The 15,091-nt window shown below is 35.1% G+C and overlaps 2 protein-coding genes and 1 long non-coding RNA gene across 3 annotated transcripts; 1 reads left to right on the top strand and 2 right to left on the bottom strand.

The window, feature by feature from the left end:
* Positions 1–1,000: 1,000 nt before the first annotated feature.
* Positions 1,001–2,772, bottom strand: LOC138185036 (uncharacterized). The gene is made up of 3 exons (XR_011174502.1): positions 2,396–2,772; positions 1,168–1,746; positions 1,001–1,069 (listed from the first exon to the last, which is right to left on the bottom strand). It is a non-coding gene; the product is annotated as an uncharacterized LOC138185036 (long non-coding RNA).
* Positions 2,773–3,339: 567 nt separating this feature from the next.
* fwd (phosphatidylinositol 4-kinase beta fwd) lies at positions 3,340–12,104 on the top strand. The gene is made up of 12 exons (XM_069122853.1): positions 3,340–3,852; positions 5,384–5,627; positions 6,378–7,330; positions 7,546–7,663; positions 7,750–7,884; positions 7,978–8,141; positions 8,253–8,383; positions 8,538–8,768; positions 8,860–9,174; positions 9,258–9,634; positions 9,715–10,187; positions 10,260–12,104. The coding sequence occupies exons 2-12, from the start codon at positions 5,446–5,448 to the stop codon at positions 10,445–10,447; spliced, it is 3,267 nt and encodes a 1,088-aa protein (XP_068978954.1). The 5' UTR covers positions 3,340–3,852; positions 5,384–5,445; the 3' UTR covers positions 10,448–12,104.
* A 52-nt stretch (positions 12,105–12,156) lies between these two features.
* On the bottom strand, positions 12,157–14,307 carry LOC138184686 (protein ST7 homolog). The gene is made up of 2 exons (XM_069122854.1): positions 13,565–14,307; positions 12,157–13,497 (listed from the first exon to the last, which is right to left on the bottom strand). Exons 1-2 carry the CDS (start codon positions 13,986–13,988, stop codon positions 12,374–12,376), a joined length of 1,548 nt encoding a protein of 515 aa, XP_068978955.1. The 5' UTR covers positions 13,989–14,307; the 3' UTR covers positions 12,157–12,373.
* Between the last annotated feature and the right edge of the window lie 784 nt (positions 14,308–15,091).

Raw genomic sequence — 15,091 nt, 5'->3', positions numbered from 1 at the left:
CAAGACAAACAATATCAGAATATTTTATAGAAGTTTGTTCAGAAGTTTTGTTGTTCGAATTTGAGTAATTCGAGAGAAGAGTCTGGAATAAGAAAGCTTCTGAATCCAATTGGCGTTGTAACAGAAGGTCAAGGCTGTCTTGAAACGATGCGACACAGGTTTAGCGAGCCGTCGCGACTGCTGTCTTTCCACTTCTCATGTTATACTTAAAATTCAACGTCCTCAGATAACCGACTGTTTGACAAACGTGTTCGTGCAACCTGGAAAAAGAAATGCTGATACATATAAATATACATTGATCGTTCCTGTAGATCGCACCTTTTTAATTCATGCTTTTGAATTCTTATACCAAAGGTCAATCAGTTGAGACACCGGCGTTTGAAATTCTACGTTTCCGACTGTTTAATATCCAGTCCATTAACATCCGCGATGTATGCATGTATTTGCATGTATTACATGTATACATAGTTACAATGTATTGCATATTATGATGTTTTACGTCGAGAGGATAATTCTTTTATAAGGTTTTCATACCATGCAAACGTGTCTTTCTTTCACATGTTATGTATACAAAGTCTTCTACATATATTTAAAAAAAAGCCTATGCATATATTGACAAATGTAACGAGTGCACGCGAGCATGTGATTATGAGCACCGCTGCTAAGGTGACTACGTCTGATCATTGGGTGTGGGTATATACCGTATGCCGCATGGCATAGCTCTATGCTCTATACGCTCGGACGTACGACGTACGACATTAGGAGAAGTTAGAAGAGGGGTAAGGGAAGTTCATGTTGGTCTCTGTCCTGTAGCTGCAACGTTGGTGTTTGAATATCCCGTTTCCAACAGATTCCAGTATGCAACCAGTGGAGTTTGATCGAGAAATGTTCCCAATCTGAATGTACCCAACCTGATTGAAGAACTTACATAACGGAAAGTTAGACGATCATAGATAGTTTTTTAAAAATAGTAATCGCAAATATAGTTTTTTTTAATCTACCGCTTTTCCACGTTTTCCGATCAGTCGTTGGTACATCGAATAGGTCAAGAATTATTGACATGGTGAACCTGAAAAGCACAGGAAGATGCAAAATGCCGTACGGTTAGCGGTTCTGTTTACATTAGCAAATCGTACGAAGCGTCCAATCGTGCTGCTTAACGATTACTTCGCTTCCAGTGACTAATTCTTCGAGGAAGACCTACAGGTGCAAATGGACGAAGCTTCAGCGGAACTCTTGGCTATTTTTCTGCTTACTTGATTGATCGTTCTGTGGTTGCTCGTAGTTGTTACAGGCACTTAGATTTTCCATATTATGCAAAGGAAAGACTAAAATTCAAACTATGAATAATAACTAATCATAGAAAAAATGAAAAAAAAAACCTTGTACACGTAGTTACTACGTGATAAATCATAATATAGTAAAATTCTCTTGCAGTGTTTATGGGCTCGACGCCAGCATCTCACATAAAGTTGCTGCCAGTACTAACAATAAACGAATAATGTTCGTTTCCTTAGAAATAAACATATTCTTCCTCCCGTTTCGTCAGTGAATTACAGAAACCATAATTATTTCCATTCCTTCTTTTCTTGTAATTAGTTCATGTTTGTCTTATATTCGGAGAATCGCATATTGAACTCTACATAGAGTTTAAAATGTAGATAGAGCATACATTTTATTTCTTTGGGTTAGGAGTAAATGGGAAAAGCATCTGCCGCAACTCGGTATGTGGGTATTTCGTAACGCCTAATGAAGATGAGTACATCTTATTGCTGAACTGCGAATTAAAATAATACGCGGCAAATTGGATGAATGATACTCGGTGAAAACTAGGGAAAAGTGAAATCATCTTGCGCCTCAAGTAGCCTAGCTTGATGATTGTCAAACAATCGATGACAGTTAGACGTATGTATTACTCTTCACTTTTATGTACGGTTAGAAAGCGTATAAAATTACAGGAAGCATCGACTATTCGCTTTTACTGTAAAGATTCGCGGATATTCGCTTCGTTGTAAAAATACGTAGGTGTAAAGAAGAAGATCATACATTTTATTATAATAAAAAATGAATAATCGCGTATAGAGTTCATGATATAAAGTTCATTTACATTTACGATAAAAGATATAATTATGAGAGATTGTACATACTAGCGTTATAGAATGTTAATTTTGCTCGTGTAACATAATGTTCTTTTGGTCGCATACATATTTGAAATAAAACACGATTATTGTTACACAAACAAGCAAATTAATGGCCAAATGATATAAATAATTATCGCGATATAAGATAAATGTGTATGGCCTTTGCATCTTTGTCATTGTACGCGTAAAAAGAACAGCGTCTGTGTCTCATAGGTAATTTAAATGGAAGATTTAATGCTTGTTTATATACATACGTTGGTATGCAGATACATCTGGAGCGCGAATTCCTAATGTTTCCGATGCCGGTCTCCAGCTTAGTACATAGAGTACGGCTGCACTTACGGTTGTACGACCTTTCCTATTCCAGCTCTCAACCCGCCACTGCCAACCTAAACCTAGTCGTTCACTAAATCCCATGTAAAACATAATAAACGCAGTCATCGATAGCTTATTATTCAACTATTAACGAATCTTTATTTCTAATTGTCCGAAGCATAGATAATTATTTACGTATGGGTATTCTTTGACAGCGATCCAAGCAAAACGATTTGAAATTCATTTAATTATTGTAGAATTTGTACGTATTTGTTATTTCGATCTGATATTTTTGATACGGGAAACTCATACAACATTATTATCATAACTGCAAGTGCGTCGATGTAAATAGAAACATACTGATATTGTCAGACTGGCTACAGTATCAACAAAATACACATACACAGCATTCATAACTGTATACGTGCACATGTGCGTTCAGGGACGAATAGGTTCGAAACTTTGAGATCTCTTGATCACTTTCGTTTACATTCATTCGAAATATAATATTATTTCAAATAATTAAGAGGGGTGGAGATTTGAAACATCTATAACCGATTTGTACTAAAAAATTGGTTATATAGATAAATTTAATTTTTCATAACTATAATTTTACTTGAAGTCTTACTCTTTATCTCTTGCAAATCACGATCCAATTTCTTTTGTAACAAAGAAAGATAGTATTGTGTCATATAAAATTACTAAAAATACTTAAAAATTGTAGAAATAAACTCAGATTGTATTCAATTTCAAACAATGATAATTAGGTTTATAGCAGTTATTATCAAGTACAGGGTTTTCTCATATCGTAAGCCGTTACTGTATAATGGCCACCTGGACTTTGCATCTCTTTCGTTGGCAGCAGTGTGCAGAGTAGATTCAGTGCGTCGTCGTCCGAAAAGTAGTCGAGCTTGGCGAGGTCGCCTTTTGCGTTGGCACGGAGATTCGGTTCGTGCATGTTTTTGGTTGCAGTCCGGAACCCGAAAAAAAACCCGCGTACAGTATTCGTCTCTGTGCCTGTTGCAATTCGCTAGGATAAAAACGAAAGTGATGAAATGTGATTCTGTGCGCGAACATATAGGGCGTAGCCACGCATTGTGCAAAATCGGCTGAAAACGAATGACGACAAGGCGGTGCGTGACAGTCTGAGTCTGCCATTGGAAAGGATATCTTGTTGTCTTTTTCGCACTTAGTGGCATTTTGCGTACTCGCGGGGTTCGCTGCATCATCGTCATCCTTTCTTTTTCCTCTTTCTCTCTCTCCTACCATTTTCTCTAGCTCCTTGTTCCGTATACTATTCAATCGTAGTCTATTATACGCGCTACACAGACAAAATTGAAGACGTCCACGCATGGTGCAGTCCCAATCGCAGCACAGTTCTGAATTCAAGTACGAGGTAAGTTGTATTGACATTCCATTTATTATCCTTTGACACTGTATCGTTCTACATAAAAGAATGAGGATTAGTAGGTACAATTGATTGAATCGTGTAGGGATACGAATAAGGGAGAGATACAATATCTATGGGGGTGTGGATCTAACGGGTGTCAATATTGAGGCAGTGGTTGGTTTCTATGCTTCTGGCACACCCATCGCTGCACCACTGCTGGCTAGCGAGTGAATACGAACCGAGCGGAAGGACGAGTCCCTGAGTAAAAGAGGGAGAGTAAAAAGCCGGCATACCGCAGCTTATACTTCGCTCTATTTTCCTCCTTATTGAATTATTCCTCTCCCAGGGATTTCACTCGGCTGGTCTCCTTACCGATTAATCTCGCGGGAAAGAAACCTGGTTTCGTATGATTTCAATTTGCGATAAATACAAAATTGTTCACGCATAGAAAGCAATCCTTAAACACAATCTTCGTTTCGATGTTATTTCTTCTTACGTTATTAAAAAAGAATACTTTCGTCTTTTTTGAAACGCGACACGGAAAAAGGAAAGACGACGGAAAAATAAATGGAAATATATCGTAGGTACGTAAGAAGTGTACGTACGGAGTAGGGAGCAAAATTCTGACGTACGCTTTGTTCCGAGTGGCATTCGACTTTCTCGTACCTAGCACGAGTTTCACGCTCCTGTCACGGTGCCGCCTTGCGTGGTTGATCGTCGTTCTGCATTTCTAAAAGATGACTCTTTTTATTTTTTCTTCTTTTTTCATAAAATTTCAGATTCATTGCATTTACGATGAGATCATCGAAAACATATGTTTGCCGTTGGATTTTTGTCACAAAGCACACAGTTATTAATTTATAGGCAAGATTACAAGCTTTACAGTTTCGAGGCAATGTCGTTTGTAGCAGAGATAATAAACAAGTCGCGGAATTTTAGATATCAAGATATATATACATATATATGCAGTGACGTTATACAATTTCATTCTTTCTACGAATAAAACTTAAATGAAAAGACAAGATACAATCGTAAGACGATTACAACTAGTACGATTGACTTTTTAAGTGCGAGTGTTTAAACGATATATTATTGTTTACCTCCTCTCTCGTCTATTTTATATGCAATCAATTTTTCCATTATACATGGCAATCGATACATTATTCATTGACTGATCCATCAATTACGCATTTTCATCTCTATCTAAGATATGAATTTCTTTGTCGTATTTTGCTTTATATTCATCGTCCTTAACACCTGCGCTCCGACTCGAATCATACGATGATTTTAATTGATTATCGTTAAGTAATGAACATGAAAAATGATATGTAATCTCCGATTGTATATCTCAAAAATTATATCTTTTATCTCTCATCAGTCGATTGTTTACTAATTCCCATCAATTAATTCGCGTTTTGTATATAAATATTTTCCGTTTTATACTATTCCGTTTTATTATACGTTTTGTATATAAATATTTTCCTAATATGAGAGAATTCGCCTCAACGATTCGTTGTATGTATATCATTCTCCGTAGGTGGACGATCAACATGAACAGCAGATGACTGTTAGCCGAGCTGATGCTCGTTCAACTTTAATATGAGTGAAGTAGTGGCTGTAACACCTAGTGGTGGATCGACACGCCAGGAAAGCGTGGCACACATCAAAAGACATAAATTAGCCAACTGTAATGTTCCTCTTGTGCACGGACGATCAAATCCGCCGATCAACACCCGTAATAGGCTGACCACGCATCAACGAAATCACAGTTTAGACTTTAGGTATGTAAATGAAAGCAGCCGTCTAAGTATGTTGCATATGTTTCCGGAGAATATTTATAGTTCTGATAACGTGATTCTTTGGCTTCGGTTATCTACATACATAGACCATCCTCGTGTTTATAAATGTATGGAGTCGTACATAATTAATGCAAATATTGTATAAATTTCAGTACATACATCAAAAAGTTCGTCTATCGATAATCGTAGAATTTAATTATACCTAATGATGTCAATTACTAATAAACTTTAATGTTTTAATATCTTTATATCAGTATAAGAGTACATTAAATTGCTTTAAAATTGCTTTACGCGTATTTTAGATATTGGTTTGTCTATGTAATTATAGTAGCTACAAAAAGTATTTGGACATACATATCCTTATCTTCTAACGAAACGTTTTTCTTATCAGGTTCTACATTACATTTTCACAGTATGGAATCTTTGTAGTCGTACAAAATTCACGAGAGTGCTACTAAACGATACGAGATTTAATATACGTACTTGGACGTAATTACTTAGCATTATTATTGTTATTATTTAATATTTATTATACTTAATCCTCGCCTATCAGCGTAATTAATTAGTATTTAAATGCTATAATAAATTCAATGGTGTGTAAATACTTTCTGTAGCCACCGTATATAACCAATAGAATTGCAATTTGGATCGCTAGAAGCTTTACGATTAAACCCGGCTGATCGCCGCGCGTCGATTCGAAAATTCATTTGACTGCATACACTGTGTTTGCAGGTCAATGGGTATTTTATTGCCGCCGGTACCACAGGCGAACGCGACCACGCTGACGCATCATCATAGAAATCGAAGTCTTGACTCCGCGCTGCAGCGTATCCCGGAAGTGGACGTGACACCGAGTCCAGAATGCGAGACAACGCCGGCCCCCGTAGCTAAAACGGCCGCGGTACCGGCGTGCAAAGCGCGCAGCCGGGAACGCGAGGATTTAGCCAGCCTCGGATCCGACGATTCGGGTATACTTTGCGGTTCCGATAGCGGTTCCAGCGACGCAACGAACGCTGCCACCAGAGAGTCGAGCGTTGACCACCTGCATAGTCGTGAGAGCCTCGATTCCTCGTTATCCCAGCCAGGTGACATGGATAGCGTGGATGCAGTGGATGCGATGGACGGCGAAGAAACTAGTACTCCAGCCTCAGTCTCAGTGTCGGTGTCGGTGCCAGTGTCACCTGTGGAACTGGTGCACTTGAGTGAACCTTCTTCGAAAAAGGGTGGTGATTGTAGTAGTAGTGGTAGTGAGCCGCATAAACACGAGAACACGAGCAGTGGTGATCATGGTTCGCAGGAACCGCGCTCCAATAACGTCTGTACGGTCAAAGAACTCGAGGGTCATGAGTACGCGCACGACGAACAACGACGCACCACCGATATGGGTGTGACGGTTGACACGCGAGACTTCCAAAATTCCATGGAAGTCTCGCCAGTGAACGATAAACAGAGTGAACTGGCCGGCGCAGCTATGACTTTGTGTTGCGGGACCGCTGTGCAATCCGAAACTAGCGAGGCAGCTGTGAAAAAGCAAACTGGTGTCGTTTGCCGGAGGCAAGAGACGGTACAACCGAAACCATCCGAAGGTTGTTTGCTCAGACTGTTCGAAAGCCAGATTTTCGACATGTCCATGGCGATCTCTTATCTTTTCAATTCTAAGGAGCCTGGCGTTCAGAGTTACCTTGGTAAGCGTCGATGCCAGTTTTATATGCGTTAATTTCATGTAACGAATTCGATTTATTATTTCGTATTATCAAGGTTGGTTTCAGTATTCCATTGATGTGGAGATAAATTGAGTAGTCCACAATATTTAAAAATATTTGTTTTTAATAGTAATAAATAGTAGTTTAGTATTAGTAGTAGCAACAAAAGTATTTGTTCTGTAAACTGTGTTTTCTAGGCAACAAGATGTTTAGTTTCCCAGATAATGATGTGGACTTCTACTTGCCACAGTTAGTTGTGATGTATATACAACTTCATGATGTTACAGAAGTTCTTTATCCATATCTTGTCCATAGGTAGGTATATTTTGGTAAAAGAAGGTAATAGATTGAAAAATTTCTATAAATAATGTTTAAATTATTGTACTTTATTTATTTATTAGGTGTAGACAGTCGGCTGATTTTTCGTTAAAATGTGCCTGGCTATTAGATGCATACAGTTCTGACGCTCATTTGCCATCCAAAAAGAAATCTCATGGGACCAAATTAAAAAATCTTATTCTCTCAGATGAACTCAGGTAGGAAACAAATAATAAAAAGAAATACGAAGATATGTTATGAATAATATAAAAACACATCTTTTATACTTATTTTTTGGCATGAAATATTAGGCCAAAAGGAAATGAGAATAAAAAGCGTGTAACTGGATTACAAGCTCCCGCACCGCCAGCTCTGACTCCGATGCAAAGCATTACATCACCTAATAAAAAGACACACCAAAGATCTCAATCTGATGCCACTGGATTATTTCAAACTTTACGTCGTAGCCATTCCGGTATGTGAATTATGCAAATTAATGTTCTATTTTATTGCGAAATAGTAAAAATGGTAGTAGCAAATTTTATGTGATGACAAATTTCACCACATACTTGCAATTTATTTTAAGGTACAATAAATAAAGTAAGTCTTGGGGACCTGAGCTCTGGTCGAGCATTTGATAATGGTTGTACCTGTTTTTATTCCTGCCAAGGTGTGGTAAATGATTTACGAGGACAAAAGACCGACTGTTTTTGCAATGTAATTGGATGATTTATGAAATATTTAGATCTTTTTTATTTTTATAGGCCTTTATATATATTTTTTTTTATATGTATTAAACTTTGTCTTTATATATATAATATTTAGATCTTATTTATGCAAACTTAATTAAAGTATAACTTCATATTTATAGGCGCCACGTCTTGCTCCAGAACTTGAATTTATACAAGCATTAATATCTATTGGTAAATTACTTGGAACTATTCCAACAAAGGAAAGTAAAACTGTTCAATTAATAGCGGAGCTTAATACTCTCAATTTGAATCTTCCTGCAAGGGTGTGGCTTCCTTTGCACAGTTCAATACCGCATCATATCGTACGAGTGCCACCACAATACGCTGCTGTCCTTAATAGCAAGGATAAGGTGAAGAATTTCGAAAATCTAAATATTTGTTCAAATCGTAACTAGTGATTTCTTTTTATGAGTGTATATTAACATGTCTTAAAACACGTAGGCACCATACATAATTTATGTTGAAGTGTTAGAAGTAGAAGATATTTACACATCACCTGTACCGACAAAAATAGTGGGATGTTCATTGAGGCATACTAAATCTGAAGAAAATTTGACTGGAGGCGAACAGTCTAATGTAATGGGTTCATCAAACATATCCACTTCAGAAACACAACAAAACATGCCACCAATTAGACAAACTCCGGTTAAAAATATTTCTCCATATTCGGTTAGAAGTACGGAAGTTGCATTTAATTTTCCTGATGATGATCCTAACGATTGTTGGAGTCAAGAAGATGATGAAATCACACAACAGGTATTTGTTTATATCATAATTTTTTTATTTCTCTTCCAATTTAAGAAAACATAAATTTTCAATAATTTTATTCTTCCATACAGTATTTACAACTTCGAAAGCCAAAAGATAGAGATACGATATCTCAATTAAGTCAAGAATCATCTGATAGTAAAGAACCAATATTTGTACCTGGTGATATAAAGAGGCGGTTAAGTGAAATGGCTGCTACGCCTAGTGCAACGTTTAATCATGATCCGGAAGATCCATCGGCGGCTGTTTTGAAAGAACCATGGGAACTAAAACAACGTCGCATAAGATCTTCCAGTCCATATGGCCATTTGGCATCTTGGAGGCTCCTTGCTGTTATCGTAAAATGTGGCGATGATCTTCGGCAAGAACTCCTTGCTTCACAGTTACTCTCAATGTTACAAAAAATTTGGCAAGATGAGCAGGTGCCTCTCTGGGTGCGGCCATACAAGTATGAACGACTTTATTATCGCGTATATTTTAACATCTTATTATAGAACAATTTGTTGAATATGAAATTTGATCTTGCAGAATTTTGTGCTTATCAAATGATAGTGGCTTAATCGAGCCAATTTTAAATACTGTATCACTTCACCAAGTGAAAAAGCAGTGCCAATTAACGCTTAATCAATATTTTGAACGAGAATTTGGTCCTTCTACGTCAGATACATTTATTATCGCGCAAAGAAACTTTATTCAAAGTTGTGCGGCGTATTGTCTTGTCTGTTATCTCATTCAGGTTAAAGATCGTCATAACGGAAATATTTTACTTCATAGTGATGGACACTTAATACATATAGATTTTGGATTTATTCTTTCGACTTCGCCAAGAAACTTAGGATTTGAGACTAGTCCGTTCAAATTAACTCCAGAATTTGTGGAAGTGATGGGCGGAAGCCAATCTAAACAATTCCAAGAATTCAAAACTTTAATTCTACAAGGATTAATCGCAGCACGGAAGCATATGGAAAAAATTGTAAATCTAGTGGAAATAATGTTATCAGGTAAAATTTTATGCATGAAGTTTAATGTAATAGTTCAACAACTATTTATTTACTTATTATTTCCTATTATAGGATCGCAACTCCCATGTTTCCGTAGTGGCGGAGCAGCAACGGTTCAAGGACTGAAAAACAGATTCCATCTTACATTAACGGAAGATCAATTACGTCGGCATGTGGAGGATTTAGTCGAAGCCAGTATCCATTCGTGGTCTACTAAGTTATATGATCGATATCAATATTTCGCAAATGGCACCCTTTAATAATAATATCAATTTCTACCCATATGGCAAGGATAATGATTTTTACAAGAATGCGAAAAAAAACTTAAGTTAGTACTTCTTATGTGGTACTTCTTCCAGAAATGTTTAAACTTTATAGCATTCCTTATGCACAAATTATCTTTGAAGCTAATTGTTCGATTACATACAAGTATGATCGATAAATGGGAAATGCTATTTAAAAAAAAATAGATTTATTCCAAATATATGTAGAATAAGCTAATTTCAGTAGATTAATTTTACTTGCTCTTGAATTATTCCTTAGTTTCTTAAAAAATACCATAATAATTATCTTTCATAGAAATTTGTACAAATATCGCGTTTATTAATAATTAAGAATAATTTGTGAAAAAATATTGTTTACAAAAGTTTTATGCATTATACCTGTAAAAAAAAAATAGCAAATGAAACAGGGAATAATTTATGAAATTTTAATTGTTATGTTAAGTAATATTAGATATGTATAATTGGTTTTGTTATATACATTAAAATGACTATGTATGCCTTATTGGCAACTACAAGTTAACTATCGTCGGTGCAGACTTTGTGACGTTGACTGAATGCTGGACTGTTAGATCGTTATAGCCTATAACAGCGTAATTTGTTAAAGGTGCCTTATTTGTAGAAAATGGCGGGACGATCAAATCCGAACACAGTGAAGTGACTACGTGCGTTGATCTACTGACAAAACTGATCTATTATAAAAAGGACAATCTATAGTTTGTACATAAATACATTGCGTGAAATTTTGTCGAATTCCTTTCGTAGTTAATTTTCGGCAATAAGTAATCCCACCACGATGATGTGAAGGAATTATAGGATGTTTAAGATTCTTGCGGAGTCGTCGAGTGAAAGAAGCATGTACACAAGCTCAGATATTAGCAGGAGACGAATACTCAAAATATTTCCTACTTCATAGATTACTACTACTATAAATACATTTATTTGTAATGATATGCTAAGGATAACTATATAGTAAAAGTTAAGGATCACATTTGAAAGTTTTTACATGTTCTTATTACACACATACATTAATAGTGATAATGCGAAATATCTTAGTTGTGTGAAGATAGTTATTTAATAGTATTTCTGCGTTACATATGTTCGTTTAAGTAAGTAAATTATAAAGTAAAGAGGTATTGTACATAAAGTGACAAATTTTATCACTTATCAATTAAGATTAATTGAGAATGAATGTTCGAAGTAAAATCAAAGTCATAGCGAGCCAGCCCATGTATGAAACCTGGGCCCTCTGACTTCCAAGTGTCTTAACTCTCTTTTTTCTGTCGTAACCGTCTCATGATAGAAAGGTGGATCAGAGATTAAGAATAATTGATATTGCATAATGCTCAATACATTGCATTTTAATATTGTACATTTACGTAATATCCATGCGCTAATTTTTGTTGAATATTTAGTGCAATTCTGCTGTTTACTATAAGCAATTGTAAATGTTATCAAGATTTTTCATTGATTTCATACAATAAATTCTACATTTTCTGTACAATTTGAAATATTAATATCTCTGATTTGCCTTGTTCTTTCGCCACCAATTACGAGCTACTGATAATATCAATTATTAAATAAATATAAAATCTAATAAAATCTATCGTTGATTGATATACCCAAATATTTTAAATTAAGAATAATGTTTTAAGCACGAAAATATGAAGGAAGAAGTACAAAACTGATTCAAAGATATTCAAATTTTTATTAATTGTACATTGATCGCTACACAACGTTTTTAACTAACAACGTTAACTAAATTCTATAAATACATATTAAGATATCAGTCATAAGAAATTCGGGAAGTACGGATGTACATGTATAATTGATGCATATGACAATGAAAGCATAAGTATCATAAATATCACAACAAGTCATGATTACAGAGATCATAAAAGTATCTTATATTCTAGAAAGCTGTTGTAATAAATTAGAAGGTAAAATTGCTTCCAATTTGTCTAAAATATAATAAAATGGATGAGAAAACCAGGCAAGCATCGATCGTGCAACAACACCCATAGTATCAGGATATTGATGTGTTAAAAGTGCTAAGAGCGCTGTAAAGGAGCATAGACCAGCTGTAAATAAAATAAAAAACGGCAACTCCTTTTTAGGGTAAACGCTAACATCGTGAAACGAGGGTAACAATTCACGATCTGCACATTCTGTGCAGGTTGGATATGGATAGAATAAATGTCCTCTTTCTAAAGGGTAGGGTAACATTCTAAAAGTACCTTCCCATGTACAATGTAACAAATTAAGAGCACCCTCCATTTGTTTCCAATGAGCAAGATGAAAGAATGCATAAGCAATCGCTTCTGAGTCCCCCCTTTTTAGTACATGTTCTGGAGGTAAAATTAAAGGTTTCATTTCTAATAAATATTTAGGTACATGAGGATTAAATTCAACAGCTCTGTGAATAGCTTCGACTGCTATCATTTCTGGAGTAGTTAAACCTCTTTTACTGGCGATATCTGTCGAAAATTTATCAGCCACCACTCGCGCTTTTAACAATGCAGCTGTATAACAAATAGTTGCAGATTTTGGTAAACTAATATCATCGTATTTTGCTAATACTGCTTGAACATCTGCATATGCTTGCATTTCTAATAAAGCTTCAATTAAATTTTCATGAATATTTAATACATTCATAATTGGTGGGACTTCTTTTGTGAGATCTCTAAACATTTTTACTGCTTCTTTCAATTTCCCTAATTTTCTTGCACACATAGCTAACCTTCGTTTAACATATATTAAAACATTTGTATCTCTTCTATGTATACCCTCTGCAATGGCTCCTTGATGTTGAGTACTTTGAGATCTTCTATAATTGTTCTCTGCTACTTTTAAAGCTTGTTTTAGAATCTTTTCTGCCTCTACAATAGTAGTAGCTTCTTCTTCGGCAAGTAAAATATAGGCAGGGGCGCAATCAGGATTACGTTCAAGGGCACTATGCGCAGCTTTTATTCGAACTACTGGATTTCGCTCTCTCCAAGCTGTTTGCATAATTTCATACTCTGCCTTACCTATCAAAAGTAAGCAATTAATACTTCAATTTTTACAATATGCTAATATCACTTGGTGAATGTTTACCTGTATCACCTTCACAGGTAAAAAATGTTTGATGATCTTGAGCAGATAGGTTCATATCATAATATGTTAATGGTTCTTTGTTTGTAGCCCAATAAAATCTTTGATATTCAGCCCCTCTAAATAAATTTATTGGATTACGCCAAACTTTACACTCTGGAACATTTTGTTGATTTGAATTTGAACCATTTAAACTTGAGTTATTGCCATCTGATCCACTGTCACCTCCACCAATCCATGGTGAAATGTGATTTAAAGATACTTGTTCAATAAAAGATGTGCCATATTTTCTAAAATACCACCATTCGAAGATTAGAATTAACCCAGAAATTAAGGATGACGTTCCAGTGAGTGCAACATAAAATTTTGGGGTTAAGGTACTCAAAAACATTGTAGAATCCCACATGCTTGTGAATAATAGGGCCATTTATAATACAACACTGAATGTATTATTTTTTTATTGTTCCTGGTTACACTATTATACTGTCGTATAAACAGTTTTTAATTAATAAACGTTATAACACAGTCAACGTTTTTACTATGTCCTTACATTACCCGAGAAATGTTACTTCTTTTATTCTATCTTAACTAATAAAACTAAAATGAAACTATTATCTTAACATTTACATATGTCTTTTTTAAATTTGAAACAATGCGTAACTGTTTTCATCGTACTATTAAATGTGGTAGCATTTATTTTGTCTGAAGTTGCCGAAATCAGAGCTTACATTGCAACGAGATTTTTCGAGAATTGTAGCGCTTATTATACATAATAGATAGTAAGCCGCGACTCTTCCTAGAAATGCTTTAAACCCTATATTTCTTAGCAGAAGGTAAATAAGGAAAGTACAATATTATTGATTCAAATAAGTTATATTATTTTTATTTTATAATAAATCAAATTGTAACATCATTGTTTCTTAACGTAAATACTACATAATATAGATTTGTATACCTATTGATTATTTCAATATTGTAGTTATATAATGTTTCATACGATATATTGACATCGTAATTATCTTTATCTACAATTTCAATGTTCTAATGATTGTGCGTAAAATTGAATAAAATACATATAAGATTAATATTTTAAAAATTTAATATAAGTTTTTCAAATTTCGTTTGTAATTTTGTAGCGACGCCTATATCCTCGGGCGCTAAAATCAAACGCATTCATTTCTATTCCTATTAGCTTCGCTAATGTTGGTGTCTGGTAATTGAATTGAATATAATTCCTACAATTGTTACTCTAAATCATTAAAAAACCTCTGAATTTTTGTACGATGGGTATTTCAGAATGTGTAACATAAAGTTCCCTAACATGTAAGGTCTATCCTGTACCGTGTCTCTGGTAGTATTTCAATTATTTTTCTTAAATAATTATGCATTCGATACATGTTATTGTTGTCCTGTCTTTTTCAGAAAAATCGTCGTTACGTGTGTCGAATTTGAAAATGGTGTAAATTGGCACAAAAAAGCAATACAAGATATACAACACACTTTAAAAAGTTTGTTATTTCATACTACGAT

This window comes from Bombus flavifrons, chromosome 11 (genome assembly GCF_040668555.2).
Source record: "Bombus flavifrons isolate JBK064 chromosome 11, iyBomFlav1_principal, whole genome shotgun sequence".
NCBI lineage: Eukaryota > Metazoa > Arthropoda > Insecta > Hymenoptera > Apidae > Bombus > Bombus flavifrons.
This window is presented reverse-complemented; position numbering and strand designations above follow the sequence as displayed.

What these genes read in the sequence shown, in the direction of transcription:
- LOC138184686 (XM_069122854.1), bottom strand. Translation starts at nt 13,988, where the DNA reads ATGGCCCTATTATTCACAAGCATGTGGGATTCTACAATGTTTTTGAGT. An exon ending in TACCTGTGAAGGTGATACAG is followed by an intron (nt 13,498 to 13,564) that starts GTAAACATTCAC and finishes TACTTTTGATAG; the next exon opens with GTAAGGCAGAGTATGAAATT.
- fwd (XM_069122853.1), top strand. Translation starts at nt 5,446, where the DNA reads ATGAGTGAAGTAGTGGCTGTAACACCTAGTGGTGGATCGACACGCCAG. An exon ending in AGACCGACTGTTTTTGCAAT is followed by an intron (nt 8,384 to 8,537) that starts GTAATTGGATGA and finishes TCATATTTATAG; the next exon opens with GCGCCACGTCTTGCTCCAGA. An exon ending in TCCTTAATAGCAAGGATAAG is followed by an intron (nt 8,769 to 8,859) that starts GTGAAGAATTTC and finishes TAAAACACGTAG; the next exon opens with GCACCATACATAATTTATGT.